This window comes from Gambusia affinis, linkage group LG01, assembly GCF_019740435.1.
Source record: "Gambusia affinis linkage group LG01, SWU_Gaff_1.0, whole genome shotgun sequence".
NCBI lineage: Eukaryota > Metazoa > Chordata > Actinopteri > Cyprinodontiformes > Poeciliidae > Gambusia > Gambusia affinis.
The window spans coordinates 31,102,907-31,120,588 of record NC_057868.1 but is presented as its reverse complement, the minus strand read 5'-3'; the positions used below and the strand labels follow the sequence as shown (position 1 = coordinate 31,120,588).

Genomic DNA, 17,682 nt, shown 5'->3' with positions numbered 1-17,682 from the left:
AAGTGTGATGTTTTAGTGTTGATTACAGTGTGGAATAATGAAACAGTGTGGAACGAGTATGGTGGGGCTTTATTAGGCTGAAGAAACTGAAGTCATAACTGACAATATTTTAGAAAAACCCCAAACATTAATTTTAGAACAGTTCTTCAGTAAAGAATTTGTTTTAAAGATAGTCCCCAGTTGCATAACTGTTCAAAATCCTAAAAATAATTTAAAATGAATATAACCAATATATTTTTGCAATCCATAAGTATCTGTTTAGTTGTTGGAAATTTTGGACATTTTTTTTTTTTCTTTTGCGAAAGTGTCCTGCTCACTGAGATGTGGCAAAATAAATATGAGTAGTGTGTCTGAATAAAAATGGGGCTCCATGTCATGTCATATTTGCCCGTGGGATTTTGGGGTCATAAAGTCTCTATAGCAACCCCTAAGTGTTCTCCGTAAGGCAGTAAGTCGTTGAAGCAATGTGAGCAAATAGCTCTTTTCTCCTAAAACCAAGTTCTTTTATCAAACCTGCAAGAAATGGCGACTTGTAAAAATCTACTGCAAAAGTTAAAACCTTTTCAAAATGTCAAAAGCTAAGCCTAGTTTTAAAGGCAGAGTGTTAGACACCCACCACTACCAATGGCAGGAAACACTGGGCTATGGGTTGAATAGTCCAATCCATAGGCAGGTAAACACTCATAAACATCTGCTCTACCGCAAAATTGCACTGATGTAGTTCAGCTGGCTACAGTTGAAGCCATGCAGCACCTGGATCAATCAAACAGAATATGATTGAGGCAGAAAAGATTCTGTCATTTCGACATCTCTGTTTTTATCAAATAGCAAAGCAAATAGAATCACAATAATCAATGTTAATGCAAAATTAATAACAACTGGACACAACAGTATGGGGGAGCAGCATCCATGCTCAAAGCTAAGCAAAACGCCAACCACTCTGGCACTTTCTCTTACTCTTTACTAAAAGGACTTTAAACAGTGTGAACGATATGATTAGTGGTTCAGAACTTTTTAAAACCTTGAAATACCTAAATGGCAGTGACCAGCTACTGTCTACTAATGACCGTTTCATAAGGAGCCTGTGAAGGTGACAGGAAGTGGCCTGCAGTGAGGTCTGCAGCTGGACTCTCAAAGATTTATCACCTCTGTCGTTCCCTCAGCCTAACTGCTCCTCTCACTTTAAAGTCCCACTGCTGCTGGCTGGTGAGTTGGTCCAAGTCATATTTTTATTTTTACTACTGAGATTCAGGGCTGAGAACAAAGATGGGGTGTTCTTTCTGCAAGCAGAGACTGGCCAGCAGGCAAATAAGAGGGAATTTTGCAAAAAAAAAAACAACAAAAAAAAAAAACACTTAAGAACAGCAAAGCTTTTCCCACTAACGGCCATATAAAACTGTAATATCCCACTCCCTACCTTGTAACCTAAGGAATGCTCTTTAAGATTTAATTATGCTTTCCCTTGAGGCAAATGACATGCAGCATCAAAGTACACAAAGCATTTTTTAACTCTACATTAAAGACTTGATTCTGGTAACAATGGGTCAGCGGTTGGTGGCTTAATTTCTTCCATCAGGATTGCTCCCACACCAAAATGCTCAGAGAGACATGGTCTCTTAGAGAAGAAGGGAGCCTGCAGCTGATTTTGAGAGCAAGCGCCATGTCTTTGACCATTGCCGAAGATTTATAGGTTAGACCGAATGCAAATCATTCTTGCGTAGACATTAATCTATGAAGGGTATTTCATTAGAAGGCATTTGCTGAAGTGTGCTCATAAATATTGTTTGGCACACTGATTGTTCAGCAGATCACTGGGTAAACGAGTGGACAGCACTGGCCACAAGAAAAGGCTTTCCCCATTATGCTATTATTTCCTTCTGAGGGGGCCTCAAGACACATGCTAACACTGTTACAGTGGCTCGGGGTGAACTGTTTATGAACTTGCCAATCTCAAGTACACAGGCTCTATCCAGGAGCTTAGTGAGGGCAGCTGAAGTTTCCTCGGGCAGCAAATTACAGTAAAGAAGCCAAGACACAGTGATTATAACTAATAAAGAAGGCAATTATAAAGCCACCAGAGGTTTTAAGAAGAAATATGCAAAGGCCAAAATCAACAACCTGAAACAGACCTTATGCAGAACTTTAATATATGGTGCCTATTTCATTAAACCACACTATTTGTATTTAAAGCTGTCCTGTGGTTATCTGCATTACCACCATGTCCCAGTATTGCATATCTGCCTTGAATTTCTACAGGAAAACCCACTGTTTAGTTCAGTAAAACGCTCTTTCAACACATCTGAGATTATAGCATAAATTGTTTATTATCAACAAAGTGAGGCCGTCCCAGGTTTTCTGGATGTGTAAAGAAAGTTCTGCCACATGGGCAAACCTTACATTTCAAACGGCACAGAGACATTCTGCACGAGTTATTAAAATGTTGCAACAATGATCCAACAACATTATTTAACCACAGGATGCAGATGCTTCATCTGCTCTCATCACGATTCACTCACCACAGCAGGCCAAAGGCTTGCAGTGGCTCCTACTCAATGTCGTCCAACCTATTTTCTGGTAAATTGTGTTAATTGTTGCTGATTTTTCACAACACAGAGTTTTCATCCCTGGATGGTGAGGTAATTATAAAGTATGCAATACTGCCCTGATGAAGAAAGGCATTATAAATTTAGCACGCTTTATCCAGAGACGTGCTTGAAATACATGAGCAACAAGCAACACAAGTTAACCCCTAAACAGAACTGGAGTCACAAATCCTACAGTATTTCTTCACATTTAGAATCATTAAAACATCCTTAGATGGCATGGACAGCAAAATAAACAACATAAAATAAACAACTAAAGATACTCCAAGTTGACCTCTGGTTTTTCTAAAAAGTAAAATCCTGTAAAGTCAATTATTTAAACGGACAACATTTGAAACCTTTGTGTTGACTCAGAGACCAGTAGGATATCCAATCTTTCTTTATCCATTTCTACACATAATTAATGGCTGCATTGATCTGGTGCAGCAGGAGCATTAAGTCAATCACAAACTAGACACTTCTCTATTGATGTTCTCATGCTTCATTCAGACATGCCTGTACAATTGATAGATGCTGCCACCACGCATGATATGTGTTAATTAGAGACTGGGAACTACATTAAGTTCGGTGACCTGACCTATGATGAACCTTATGAAATTTTTAATTGCTAAAACAATTTAAGGCATGCTGGCTGCAATATCTGCAAAGCAAGATGGCAGCATAAGAAAACAGTTGAAAACATAATTTTATTGCACATTAAGGGTAAAGCTGCTCAACTGTCGCTATATCTAGGGAAATGTAATTTCATTTCACTTGAGGAAGCCTTTGGTAGGTCTTGAAATTATTTCAACTTTTCAATAGAAAAGCATACATGTTCTACAAAAATCCTATCATCCAAACAGATGCTGAGCAGCACCACAAGGTTAAAAGAGCTCTGGATGGGACCAGCTGAAGTAAATAACATTTGATTAGACCAAAGGTAGATCTCCAGCTGTAAATTCTACATTTTCAATATTCACAAACGAATTGGAAGATGTTGCGCAACCATGAAGGGAGGAAAATTTAGACAACACAGTTATTTATTTATGAACACAAACAATTTGGACATGTTAAATTCCCCATTAGAGTAATATACTTAGGGCTTAGATATATCAGGACACAAGTAAGTTTTACTCCACATCGAACTAGAGATGGAAGACTAGACAACAATGAACAATGTGTAATTTCAGCAAGAAATTGAATAAAAATGAATAAACCTAAAATCTGTTCTTTTTCCTTATTGCCTGTGATATTTTTTGGAAACCTATTCTAAGCAGGCTTCAACTTTCCCCAAAGCCTGAGTGAACAGAATAGCAGGGAAAAGCCTTAACATTATCCAGCCTAACATTTTTATCCACAGTCTTATTTCCAAACTATTTACAAAAGTAGACATGAGGTGAATCAAGAAACACCCAGGTTTAAAAGAGCTGATTTCAAATTCCCACAAGATTTCTGTCATGCTGTGCCTGCAGTTTGAAACTATTTTAATGGGGTACAATAGAAAAAAGGAGAGTGAACAGGGCTTTGTCCTGCTACATGGATCATAGAGCAGAGCTTCACTGTCCTTGGCACATCGGTTGCTGTGTGCTGACAGTCAGCTGACTGAAAAGAAGAAACAACAAACAACAACAAAAGGTGCTACACTCTTTTTGGCGTCCAAGAAAAACATATTTTACTATTTCCAATAGTAAAAAAGTACACACAATCATGATGTGAGCACTCAAGTAGTAACACGGATTACAATTATTAAAGTAAAGTTGCGTTAACACTACAGTGAGCAAACTATGAGCTGTAGGGTGGCCTAATTAGACATCTAATCCTCAGCTTCTAATGCTTGTGGTACTCCAACAAGAACAAAATGACAAAAAGCTGTTTTATTCTGCAGAATAAGCTCTGGAAATACCGCTATTAAACTTAACAGTGGTTAATAAACTCATATTTTTAAATATAAATAAATCTAATTGAAAGTAATATTAAAATATGCAATGTATTATTTTTGCAACACTAAAACTAACTGTTGCTTTTTCATGTATGACAAAAGTAACAGATCCTTTTATATATATTGTGGTTATTTCTACTCAATATTATTGTAAAAGTTTTATGATTATAATACAAAACAAAAATAAATATTGATTAACTTTACTGAATTTACATGTAAACTGTTGGCAACTTGTGCATCATGCATGACAATGCCAATAATATTATGTACATGTTAATAGAATAGATTTAAAGGGGAAAAACAGTTTGAACAAAAAAATAAATAAATAAATATAAATTAGTTTTAAAACTGGGACTGGTCCAACATCCCACTTCCAAAGATATAACTACATTGATTGTTTTTTTGTTTTTTTTTAAAGAAATGCTTCAAGCTAAATTGCTTGAACAGCTGTCCAAGTTTTTGCTGAAATCAAATGAGTACAGTAAAGAAATATTTGATCAAAAATTGCTATTTGCATAATTATGCAGCTGCTTGAATTCACCAAGAACATAAAAACTACAGGGCTAAGGCATCAAAGCAATTTCAGTTTAATCACAGCTCTAAAACATACTAGTGAACATAAACACCATGAAACTTTATTTTACTGTATGTACAGCCTGGCCTCACAAACCTGCAGAAATGAGAACGTGGAGGGAGACGTCTTTTCACACATCGAGGTCGAGATGAATTGACACTTCAATAGCTTTGATGCACATTCGTCAGCACAGAAACGCTCATTAGTGCGTTAACAGGCCGGGTGCTGGAGTTTGTAAAGATTTCTCACGTCATTCATTAATAATTGATCTTTAAGTCTAATTTTGCTTCTTTACTCACTCAGATTTATAAGAAATTTAAATGACTACTTAGATGAAAACAACTTGAGAGATGACACCCTTTTGATGCCTGATTTTCCTTTATTCTGTCAGGAAACAACGAGTATGCCTCTCTCTGTGCAACACAAGATAAGCTGCCAAACCACGCATTAAAGAGCTTCTAGTTTGAAGATCTGCATTCAAATACAGCTTTTCTGGAAACGACGCATCAGCTGATTTCCATCCCCCGCTGAAGACGTTATCTCTCCAGCGATCAGGTCAGCATCGCAAATATTGTTTACACTCGGTTGGCTATCTGGGCCTGGGACAAAGTTTGAATGCTAAATATGAACAGGCAGATGCACCAAGCAGTTAGGAGATAAGAAATGAAAGTGATTTCAGGGAGTATACCCCCACATACCCCAGAGACGGGTTAATATCATGAGTGATGCACTCTGATTAGACCAGCAGCAACCTTTCACTGTCAGCAGTGACTTTATACTGGATTTATATAGGAAAAGGAGACATACATTTTTTAGATTAGTTTAGAAATAACCATCATTGGTGTATATATAAGAAAAGAAAACTAGAAAGTCAGAAATGTGAATAGAGAATGGTGGCATGTTCTTTCTAACTTATCTCAAAATGTTGCAAATTGTTTTTGTATACCAGGTGCCAATCCCCAAAGACAGATCATACAGTTTAGAATCAGGATCAGTGCAGCCTTTGTGTAGACACATAGAACTGGACTGACCATGTTATACAGGAGCTTGTTCTGCACAATCCGCAGATAAATCTGTTGACTTGGCAACACTAGCTCCGCGATCTGTGGCGCATCACATTTATGGCTCTCTGTCTTTTGTTTCTATAAAAGGGTCAAGGGAAGAAATACAGACAACACGAAGAGAAAATAGCTTCCTATTTTAGGCCAACCCAAGATAGCAGCAAACGCATTAATGGAGCTCTCTGCTGAAGAAATACTCACACGTGTTTGGTTGTGCACAGTCTGTTTTCTTTCTCCCTTCCTTTATATTTCTCCAAACATGAAAAGAGACTTTGAAACACCAAGCAAAGGTCACCTATTTCCAAATAAACTATGAACAAACAGGATGTGCTGTATTTGCTGTTGGTAAAAAGAAGGAGAAAATTATATAAAAACTGCACGTTGACATACAGTGCAAAGAAAAACTATTTGCTCCCTTACAGATTTCTATTTTTGCTTTTGTAATTTTGTCACACTAACATGTTTGAGATCAAACTAATGTTATTATTAGACACACTACAATATTCAGTTTTGAAACGATAATTTCATTTACTAAAGGGGAAAAAAATCTACCCCAAAAGTACCTATATGTAATGTGGAAAAAAATGGAGTAACTGGCTTCCCAAAATTACTCCAAGAGCAAATCAACATCACAGCCATGAAGTTACAAAAGAAGCCAGAGTAACACCTAAAGTACTGCAGATTTAATTTGCCTTAGTTGGGATCAGTGAGCAGGATTCAACAATAAAAAAGAAACTAGAAATGCGAGAGCACCATGGCTGAAACCACTATTGACCAAAAATAATGAATGACCCATGTCAAATCTACCAAATAAAACTGATGATCACCAAGACCTTTGGAAAAATATCCACAAGATAAAAGTGGGCCTTTGTTAAAAATGTGAAAAGACTGAAGTGTGATCATCTGGAGTTGCTTTGCTGCTTTAGGACCTGGACAGGTCAACATATTGCCATAGATTCCTCTCTCTACCTTAAAACGTTAAAGAAGAATCCCCACCCATTGTTTCATCACCTTAAGCTGAACTCCTCTTGGGTTACACATCCAACAAGACAGTGACCCAAAGCAAATGAGTAAATGTACCTCTGAATGGCAAAAAACCTTATACTAAACAACAGTTTAGGAGTAACCTAAACAAAGCCTAGATTTAAACTGGATTGATATGGATTAGCATAGCTGTATGCATACCATTTATGTTGGATCTTTTACAAACCCAACAGATTAACAGTGACATACAAACTGCTATCAAAGGGTGGCAGAACCACTTGTCATTGCTTTCACATAGGGCCAGGGTAGCTTGGTTAGCTATTTTCATTCAATAAATAGTTACAATCTCATTTAAAATAACTTTCTGTATTCACTCAGATTATCTATGTCTTTGATGGTCTGAAAAATGCAAGAGTGACAAAAAAAGAAGAAAACTTTTAAACTGCACTCCACCAAGGTTTTGAGACTCTGTATTTCTTTGAAAACATAATTACCGTTCTAGTTTTTCAATGTGCGCAGGGAAAATATTTCACCAAACTGAACACTGTCCAATTTACAGCTAGAAACTGACTTAGTGTATACAAGCTTGGATGTTTGGAGGTGAAATAACACAGTCCCTAACTCAGCTACCCTATGTGCATGTCTTGTTTAGGGCCATTAGCTTTTACACTTCGTTTCAAGTTCACCTCAAAATGCTGATTCAGCAGGTTCCGGCATTAAAGAAGTAGACTGTAGTGTGTACTGATATCTACAAACACATCTGCCATCTACAAAATACCCACTGTGATTTCTGGCAGTGCCATACTAGCTGTAAAAAGTAAACAGCAGAAGAGGAACTGCTTGTTCTAATAAATCCAAAAGTCTTATTTTTACACAATACGGTATAATTATACCACAATCACAATAGTGGTGTTTGTTAGAACCACACCAATTTAGACAACAATAACCACAAAGGGTATTTAGCACAACCTTTGGTTTATTTATGTCAAGTTAGTTGCATGTAATCTACTAAAAACACAAAAGCAACTTCTAATGCAGCATTTTTTATTTATCTCCCTCACCATTTGGTAACCAACCAGTCATTAGGGGTTGAGAGTCTCATGCTCTGCACACTTGCAAAGACAAGAGTCTGTCTGACTTGCTGTAAGATTTGGTAGATGTTCCAAGTGCTATCAGTGATATCCAGCTTTCAGTGGTTAATCAAGCAATGTGGAACCAGTGGAGGTGAGGAACTAGACTCAGCTGGGTCGATATAAAGCGTTACACAGAAAATCTGTCCAACATCTTTCATGGTTTACTTCAGTTTCCTTTTTTAAGCCCAACTGATGCTGAACAGGTCTGAGCCAATCACAGTGGGTTTCTCCTGTAAATCTGCCAAGCCGCGACTGTCGGTCATCGCTACATCGCACACTCAACATAAGTCAAGTGGAAAAGGGGGCAGCTGACAAATGATCTGCATGATATTACCGAACCTGAATTTATTCAACATTATGATCAGATCATTGCCACAAACGTTGCATAGCAACAATGAAGATTTAATGTCTGATTTTAACACCACTGCTGTGGCCGATTTCCTGAAATTACACATAATATATATATTCCCCTATTCTTTCGACACCATGTAAAAGCAACCACACCGCCTTCATTGCTTCTCCGCTTCAGTTCAACAATCCTGTACGAAATATAGTACAGGACAGGTATTTGATCTAACAAATACCAAATGACTAACAGCATCCTCCTGAAACAGGAGCAGGAACGAAATAGAAATAAACATTGGTTGTTCATATCAGCTCAGCTTTACTTATCGGACAGATACCAATATCTTAAAAAAAAGGCATCTGTTGATACTTATGTTGATATCAATATATTGTGCATCAAAGAGTGTTCTAAAAGCACATGAATACAAAGTTCTTAAAATTAATTTAAGATTTCTCTACATGCATTTACATCCTCTCTTCCTCTGAGGTACTGGAGATCCACACCATTCTGGTGCTTAAACAACAAGGTGAATGTTGGACTAACAGTTCCACCACCTCACTGTTTGTACAGATTAAACCCAGAAAAGGAAAGAGCAAATTGACTGAGATTTAGGTTGAGTACTTGAGAAATTCTGCAAATTTGTTCAAATATTCAAATATATTCAAATATTCAAAAGTCCTTAAGAGGTCAATGTACAATAATATCTTTTCCTTTTTATTTGACACAAGACGGAAAAAAATTATAGGGAAAAAAAGCATGTTTTTCTTCAAGAGAAGACTTTTAGTTCATTCATTTTTGGAGCAAATGAGTATTTATTTGCTCCAGAGCAAATAAATACTCATTTGCTCTGGAGTATTTATTTAACTGGAGGAAAACCTACTTGCTTCTCTCATCCAGTTCCTGTAAGTCACAGCAATGGCAGCTGTCATGCAGTGAACAAGGAAATGGAAAGTCTTTACACCACACAGAGCTTTGTCTACATTCTTGGCATAATGTTGAAAAGACACTTCAGTGTGTCATGTCACATGAAGCCGGATATGCTTTGTCTTCACCAACCTGCGTAGCATTCATTTTAGAGGAAATAAAGGCAATGCCATGGCCTGAAGTGTGTCCCTTCAAACATCTGCTGTTTGAAGATAGTGTTGATTTTCAGACACGTGATCCTTCATTTGCTCTGGAGTGTTTATTTGGTTGATAATGTGGCCAAAATATGTGTGAACATTCACACACTCAAATCAATTTTGGCTCAAAACAAAAGAGACAGCATTCACCGCATCAGAAAGAATAAAATTCTTAACACCAAAATAACTTACACTAATGATAAATGTCAAATATGTTGTTGTTTTTTTAAACTCGGTCAGCATTTGCACTGCCTTCAAACTAAAGCTCCTGGCAGTAAAAGAGATGTACTGAGATGTATAAAGCTAAGATTTTGGGATGTTTTCAATGTTTTTTTGATAAAACACAGAACTTGAATAGTTGTACGCCTTTTGGGACTTCTGATGCTGCTCCATACTCACTTTGAAAGTATGCAGAGAAAGTCAGATACAGAGAACACTTTCAGCATGGACCTTCCTGGAAAACCCTGAAGGTAAACAAAGAACTAAGGAAAAGATATTTTGCTCCCATTGCTATTTGCTGGTGACTAAACAGTTTCATTTGAAAGAAGAGACTATAGTAAGTTCTAAGTATAAACCGTATTTTTTTTTGTGTGTATATATATATATATATATATATATATATATATATATATATATATATATATATACTAACACAAAACGTAGGGTATCTGTACAATAGTAGAAAAAGTAAGCATGGTAATAACTTTTTGTCACTAATAAAAAAACCTAGAAAGTGTGGAGTTTCAAGCTGGATTATGTTATAAATATTAATCCCCCACTTTAAACTTCTATTGGAGTACTATTCAATTCATGATTCAAAAAGAGAAACAGTCTGGCACATGTATAGAGCTACCAACACCAAAACAGATAGGCAGAGCAAAAACAGAATTTGACCGAAAAAACCCTAATGGGCCATGGGAACTTTGGAGGAGCTACAGAGATCCACCACTCAGGTGGGAGATTTCTATTGACATGGAAAGTATCAATCATGCACTTCCCAAAAACAAAATAAAAGTAAGTCAAGAAAAAACTTACAATTTCAAGAAAACTACATGAGGTCCAGTTTACAGTTTTCACAAACCATTAATGGGACGCAGTAAACTTACGGAAAAATGTGCCCTGGTCAGGTCCAACTGAAATTAAGCTTTTTGGCCTGCATGTACAGTGATATATGTGGCAGAAAGCATAAGCTGAACACACCTTGAAAACTGTTGGGAGTTTTTTCTTCAGTACAGCTGATTAGAGTTGATTGGAAGATGGATAAACCTAACTGAATACCAATCCAGGAGAAAACCTTTTACAGAATTCAAAAAGACTTTAGACAGAGATTCAAGATTCACCTCCCAGCAGAAAAACAATCCTAAACGTTGGATCAGAACAACAACAAAGAGGTTTAGGTCAAAGGTTACTTATGTTTTTGAAGTTCAGATCTAAATCCATCTGAAAACCTGTGTCAATAAATTATACTTTTACACATCTCTCCACATCTCTTTTACTACCAAGGCATTTTGGGAATCCAGCTAACCGAAATGCCTGAGATGCTTACATATGCCCTCCAATGTTCAGATGTACAAACCTGCTGGAGTCGTACTCCCAAAGATCGCAACTGTCTTTGCAGTTTAAGAAGTTTCTATAGCGTATGGAAATATTGGACTAAAAACCAATACATGGTGCACCTTTCAAATTGCTTTGTAAAATAATATGAAAAGCAACTTCCTTCTTCTTCTTTTTCTTCTTCACAGTTATCTACTACTTTGTGGTGGTCTGCCACATTGAACTCCAATAATATGTAAAATACCATAAGTTTATGGTAGAAAAAATCTTATTATACACAGAGTGATCAAACTTAAACTGGATAATTATCTTTAAAAAATAAGCTCCATTTCAATGCTCACAATATATGTGTACATTTCACATATACTGTGAGGAAATGTGAAATGTTTAAGAGCTGCACATACTTTTGCAAGGCACAGTGAGTACATATTAGAAATTGTAAAGTTGCATATCTCTGGTGTAAGCTTTGCTGAAGGCCTCTCCTTTTAAATGTCTTTCCATAACTAACATTTTAAATAATCCATTCCCCATAAGCCAAACAGCAGCTACATATCCATCAGGAGTTGCTGAGGTAAACAGATTTCTAAATAAAATTCAACACTCAACAGCTACTGAGGCCTTAGAGCATCAACAATGACAAAAGGCTGATTTTATGGAGAAGCCTCACAGAATGCTCGTTCATGACGCTAGAGCAAGATTTACAGATGGAAGTATGCTAAAGGTCAGCGGCCTAATCTCATGAGTCGGGTTTTATCAACCAGCAAAGACACACAGCCCCCGAGTCAAAAGTATTGATTTGCTGCCACTGATCCCCATGACATGAACATGTCCCTGGAGACAAAGGTCAGGAACGATCACGTGATCCTACAGGCTGTCAGAAGCTCAGTCAAATGTCTGCATGCCGAGGCATTTTGGGAATCCAGCTAAACGACAGTGAACTTTAACCGGGGAGGGTAATCCTGACGGTGCCCAACTATAAAGGTCTTTTATAGAAACTACAGCCAGATGCTCTATGAGGTTACTCTATCTGCTCTCCTCTTCCTGAAGCTCAACCCACTGCCTTGCCCGAAGCATAGCTGCATAATCAATTAGTGTCCCTTTTTTTTTTGTTACATAATTTCACAGATGTGTTTATCCAGAACATTTAAAGACAATATCCAGTGCACTTTGAAAAACAAAAACAAATGTGCATTGAAAATAAAAAAAACAGGTAGGTAGTGAAATAGAGACTGCCACTGATGTTTTTGCATGGTATTCAAAAAGAAAACAAACAGCGTAATTGGCTTTGTGTGCATTTGACTTCATGACATCACAAGAGGCACAGGAAATACATTGATCTGCTGATATTGGTGAACATATGGCAACTTTTTTTTTATTAGTTTTGACATCAACTTTGAAGCAATGGGGTTGCCAGGGGTTCAACTTGATGTATTTGGGCCAGAGTTTGACTCTGATAACCCCAAGGATGATAAAGTTAGCTTATCGTTAGTGCCATGCTAATAAAGTATTTTAGGAATGTATTTGAGCATATCTAATTCAAAATCTAAAATATAGTGATCAAACCTAAACTGGATAATTATCTATTTAAAAAAAAAAAAAAAAGAAACAGTTTAGATACATTTTTTTAATTGTGTGTGTGTATGTGTGTGCGTGTGGATGATTTATCACTAAACAGCGAAACAAATGTGTTTTGGTCGCAGCAAAGTGAGTTTTACTGAAAAGTATGGCAACTTTAGCAGCAGAAATTATTGAATATGATTGCGACGAAGGGGAAATATTTGAATAGATTATCAGAGAGGGGGAAAAAAGAAGAAAAAAAACATTACCGACCACATTCGCATAACTGACATCCCTTAATGTGCTTATCTGCTGTGATATGTAAAATGCGGCTCTGTGTTTTAAAACGTGTGGTTGCTACTATATGCTCATCCTACCACACAGAGGGATGGCTTGTGGTTGCTATGGCCAGCATTTTCTCACACGCATTTTCATGGCTCTTTACAGCCCAACTACAGCAATTTTCTGCTTTTCTGTGTAATTGAGCGACCCATTTTTAAGCAGCAGACACCACCAAACCCAGAATGAACTGCTGATCAGAGCGTGGCAGCCTGTCATTGGGGACATTTTCCAACTTTAATGAGTATGCTGATAAGCGGGGGCTATTTAACTTTGATGTGTATATAAAAAAGGGATGATTATTTGTCATCTCTTACTTGTCGTGAGTGACATTTTCCTTGATGGCTCCCAGTGTGACCAGGCTGCTGGTGCCCTGCAGCAGCCTGCAGGTTGCCAGGTGCCGCTGGTACTGCTCCTTCAGGCAGGCGTTTTCCGCGCACAAGTCGGACACTTGCTGCTCCAGCTCCTCTATCCTCCCTCTCTGCCTTTCCAGTAGCCCCTGTTGGGTCTCGATGATCTTGTTAAGCTCTTTCAGATATTCCGCAGCCCTGGTAGGGTTCTCGGTCGGACAATCCATGTCGCTCCCCTGACTCCTTTCTATGTCTTTTCGCCGAGCTTTCCCCCCCCGAAGAAGCCGTGAGGTTGGGGCGAGAGGAAGGGGAGAAAGAGACAGCTGTTTGGTCCTGGCTGGGTTTAGGCGGAACAATTCGGTAGGTCGAGCCTTTTACGCCTCGTCATTGTTGTTGTTTTTTTTTTCTCTCTCTCTCTAAGTCCATTAGTTTAAAAGAAGAAAACCAGAAATGCTCCCAGCAGACGCGTGTCCAAGTCACCACGAAGCTCCACGCGTGTAAAAGCCGGGAATGTCAGCGGATGCTAACATTTGAGAGAAGCAGACTTCATATTGAGGAACACAGCTGACTGTCCGCTCACATATGTCTGACTGTTCCCCCTGTTGGCAGCGCGCTGTGACATTTCTCCGCTCGCTCCATGCTGCTCCCGTGACTTTTCGTAAACAGACGCTGGCCGTGCAGTGTGGGCGGGGCTATCAAGTTTTATGAATCTGCAGGTCTCCGTGAGCGGTCAAGGTGTTGCTGCGACGTTGCAGATTTGAATTCAAGTGTAACTGCACCGAGTTTTGTTTCATCCTCCAAAACGCGCCGGATAGGGAAACGGTTCAACGTAACTTTGCTGCATTGATCAGCTCTTTCTGGGTTTAATGTTGCAGCGCAGCCGGGTAAACGCAAAGTGCCTCTCTGCTCTCCCTCAGAGCTGTTTAGGATCACAAAGCAGAGCTCTGTGTCCCTTCTAATAAAAATAACTGCAACATAGAGAGTGTATGGACTACATATAATTTTATAAGCTGCCCAAGTACAATTTAGGACAGCTCAGGTGATGATGTCATTAGTTTTTAGTTCTCTAATGTTCATTCAAAACATTTTCCACGAAGGCACACGCTGCTTCCTTGTGCGACAACATGGACAAATAGAAAACCTGTCAAAATATCCGTAAGATAATTTTAATAGGTATGTACATACCTTGTTTAAGTAGTGTTAAACAGCTACTTGTTTAAGGAGTTGCCCTTGCTTCTAATACTTAGGGGCAGTGAAAGGCCCTAAGTATTAGAAACAAGAACAATGAACAAGTGTAAGGATTTGAGGGAGTTTGGCTAAAGCTGGCTAAATGACAGGATCAGAGCATCTTCAAACCTGCAGGTCCTGCGGGGTGTTACCAGCCTGCAGTGTTCAGCATCTATTAAAAGTATTCCAAGAAAGGAACAGGAACAGGTAGAGGGTTAGGGAAAGGCTTCTGGATGCACACAGGGAGTGAAGGCTACCTTCTGTTGCACAAATTAGTGAATAAGTTAGTGCTGGATGTCATAGAAAGAACAAGAAAAACAGAGTATCTCCTTTTATTGCATTTGACCATATATCTGTGGACCATTCAGGTTGCCCATATTAACCCCTGCAGACTCAACATCAAAATCAGGACCACACAACTTTAGAAAAACTAGGCTTATATTCACAAATTACTTTTTTCCCCCCATTTTATTGTTTTTGATGACCAGATGGGAATCATGTTGAACCAGGTGCACTTTGGGAAGACTGTAAGCTGGCAAAGGTAGAGTGATGATTTTGACAGTGTTCTTCTGGAAAAACTTTGGTTCTCCTGTTACATGAACACGTGTTTGAGCTTCCAGTGGCCTGAGTTTTTATTTGTGTTTTTGCAAATAAAATAAGTGACTCATAAATCTGAAACTGTGTTTTGAACTGTCTCTATTCAGAACTTATTAAAGAAGTTCAATTTTGTTCAGGTTAAGCATTTTTATTTTTTTGAACTGTACAGTAAATAATAATAAAAAAAACACACAGTGAAATGTTCCTTGTTTAGTGCTGAACTTTAGAGTCATTAACCCACTCAACCACTGTTGCACAGCTTCATTTTTCCACTATGCAAAATAACAGAAGGCCCCAGATTCCCAATCTGTGGATGCAAAATAACCAACAGGAAACTCAGCTTGGGCCACAACTGACCAAACCTCTTTTTTCTTTGCACATTTGCATAAATGAGTGTAGAGCTGCAGATTCTGCACAAGCTGAGCTCAGTATGAGCTCCCGATCGGCAGCTCCGTCAAGCAAAAATCGATGTCGAAGTTTTCACTGGGTAGCCATCGCTTCTCCTTCTAGCTCTGGATGATCTCAGAGACTTCAGTGCAAACTAACTAGAGTTTGGGGGGGACGATGACAACAACCAGCCAGCCCATTACACACACCACCCCTGCAGAACGTGGTGTGACAGACATCTGTATAAGAGCTGAGAGGCAAATCAATAAAGAGTCCGAGCAATGGTGGCTTACATTAGTGGCCCTGCTTAATGCAACACACAGGGGGAATATGGGAGCTTTAAAAAGCTGTCGTCAATGTCTTTATCTCTGGATCTTTGTGTTAAATTATCTTTAAGTAAAAAGACTGAGAGAATAACTGTAAGGTGTGTTGTTCCATTACTGCTGGCCAGACTCTGTTCTCCTCCTCTTCTAATCCCTTCTCTTACAAGTAAACTTGTCATAATCCTACTTTTTATTTAACTTTGTTGGCATCCAAAGTGAATTAACATAGAAAAATTTGAATATATACTTTTGTCATCTATAATTGATGCACTATTTGCTTATTTAGGAAACAAAGATAAAGCCAAAATGGAAAACTGTTAGTAAATAAAAAAACAGCACAACTAAGAGTCTATAATCCTCTTGTGTGACGTATGTTTTTGAACTTTAGCAGACTGTATTATTTCAGTACTGCATCTCGACATCTTCCTCTGCGTCTTGTCTTTTCTTGCTCCCCCTCTTCTTCACTTTTTATCTCCCAAGCTCTGCTTAAAAAACAAAGACACAATCACGAAGGAGCTGAAGTTTAAATAGATTTCTTCTTTTTTTTTTGCGTCTCATAATTAGACTAAAAAACTGATGTCATAAGTAGGTTTATTTCATGTGGAATCAAATTCAGCCAAACAGGAAGCTCAAGCACAAATGTGATTTATTTAGATGCTTTCTGTTTTTGCTTCTTCTTTGCTCACTGTACGTTCATAACTAGGTTACATCATTTTATCATTACTGTAATCTGAGCTTTTGTCATGTATTTGGGTTTCTTTTATTTGCTCTAACATGAGAAAGCCACAGTCTGACTGGAAAAGATGTCTCACAGACAAAGCTGTCAAAATCAAAATCAAACTATCAGTCATAGTTACCAATGTTTGCATTAAAAAAAAAGCATGTTACTAAAGGCGTGTCTTAGAAAGTGTCTTTATAAATATTCTCCCCTGCTGAGTCAGAGACTCACTGACTCAGTTTGTCATCAGGAAGTTGAGATTATAGTTGATGACGCTGGATTCTGCTGCCATCAGTAACAGAGACACAGTTTCTACTTCCTCTGGCCTCACCAAATTGACCCAGAAAAGAAGATGATACATCTGTCACCAGCACCACTGCATATCTGCGAAAGCCAAAAATTATTTCCCTGGTGGCTTTGTATTTGTTTCATCATGTATTACATGTATAGAGTTGAGGTTATACAGGGCAGGAATATCACATAGTTTGAGGGAGTTTAATGATGAATCTGAACATTTTTCAGGGTGAAATGAAAAAATAACAAATTCATAGAATTAAAGAAATAAATTTGGTTCATAAGTTTTGAAATTATTGTTGATCAAATAAAATATGTAAACATATAGCATTAGTGATTGGCTAGACTTTCCTTAGCAAGTTGGATGCGCAGTACAAGCTTTTTCAAAGTATCAACAAGCTTTTGATTTTGATGTGGCCTTTCGTCCCAGGAAAACACAAAGAGTTTCTTTTAATCGGTTCTTTGTTTGGCATAATTTATGATTCTTTTGTGCCTATTTTCTCAAATTTTGCAAAAACGTTCCCTTCTCAGGTCAGATTTTATTCAACAGGAGGTTGAATAAAATCTCCTGTTACTGAGAGTTTCCAGAACTAAAC

The 17,682-nt window shown here is 38.0% G+C and overlaps 1 protein-coding gene across 4 annotated transcripts in view; it reads right to left on the bottom strand.

Moving 5' to 3' along the window:
- The window catches only part of LOC122832872 (IQ motif and SEC7 domain-containing protein 1-like), a 116,896-nt gene extending 102,677 nt beyond the window's left edge, over positions 1-14,219 (bottom strand). For 2 of the 4 annotated variants that reach the window (XM_044120132.1, XM_044120080.1), the window contains exon 1: positions 13,508-14,177. In XM_044120132.1, the coding sequence (XP_043976067.1) occupies positions 13,508-13,767 (260 nt within the window). In that variant the 5' untranslated portion in view covers positions 13,768-14,177. Of the gene's footprint in view, positions 1-13,507 lie in introns of all 4 variants that reach the window. The other 2 variants (XM_044120070.1, XM_044120124.1) reach the window with 2 other exon arrangements.
- Positions 14,220-17,682: the final 3,463 nt, after the last annotated feature.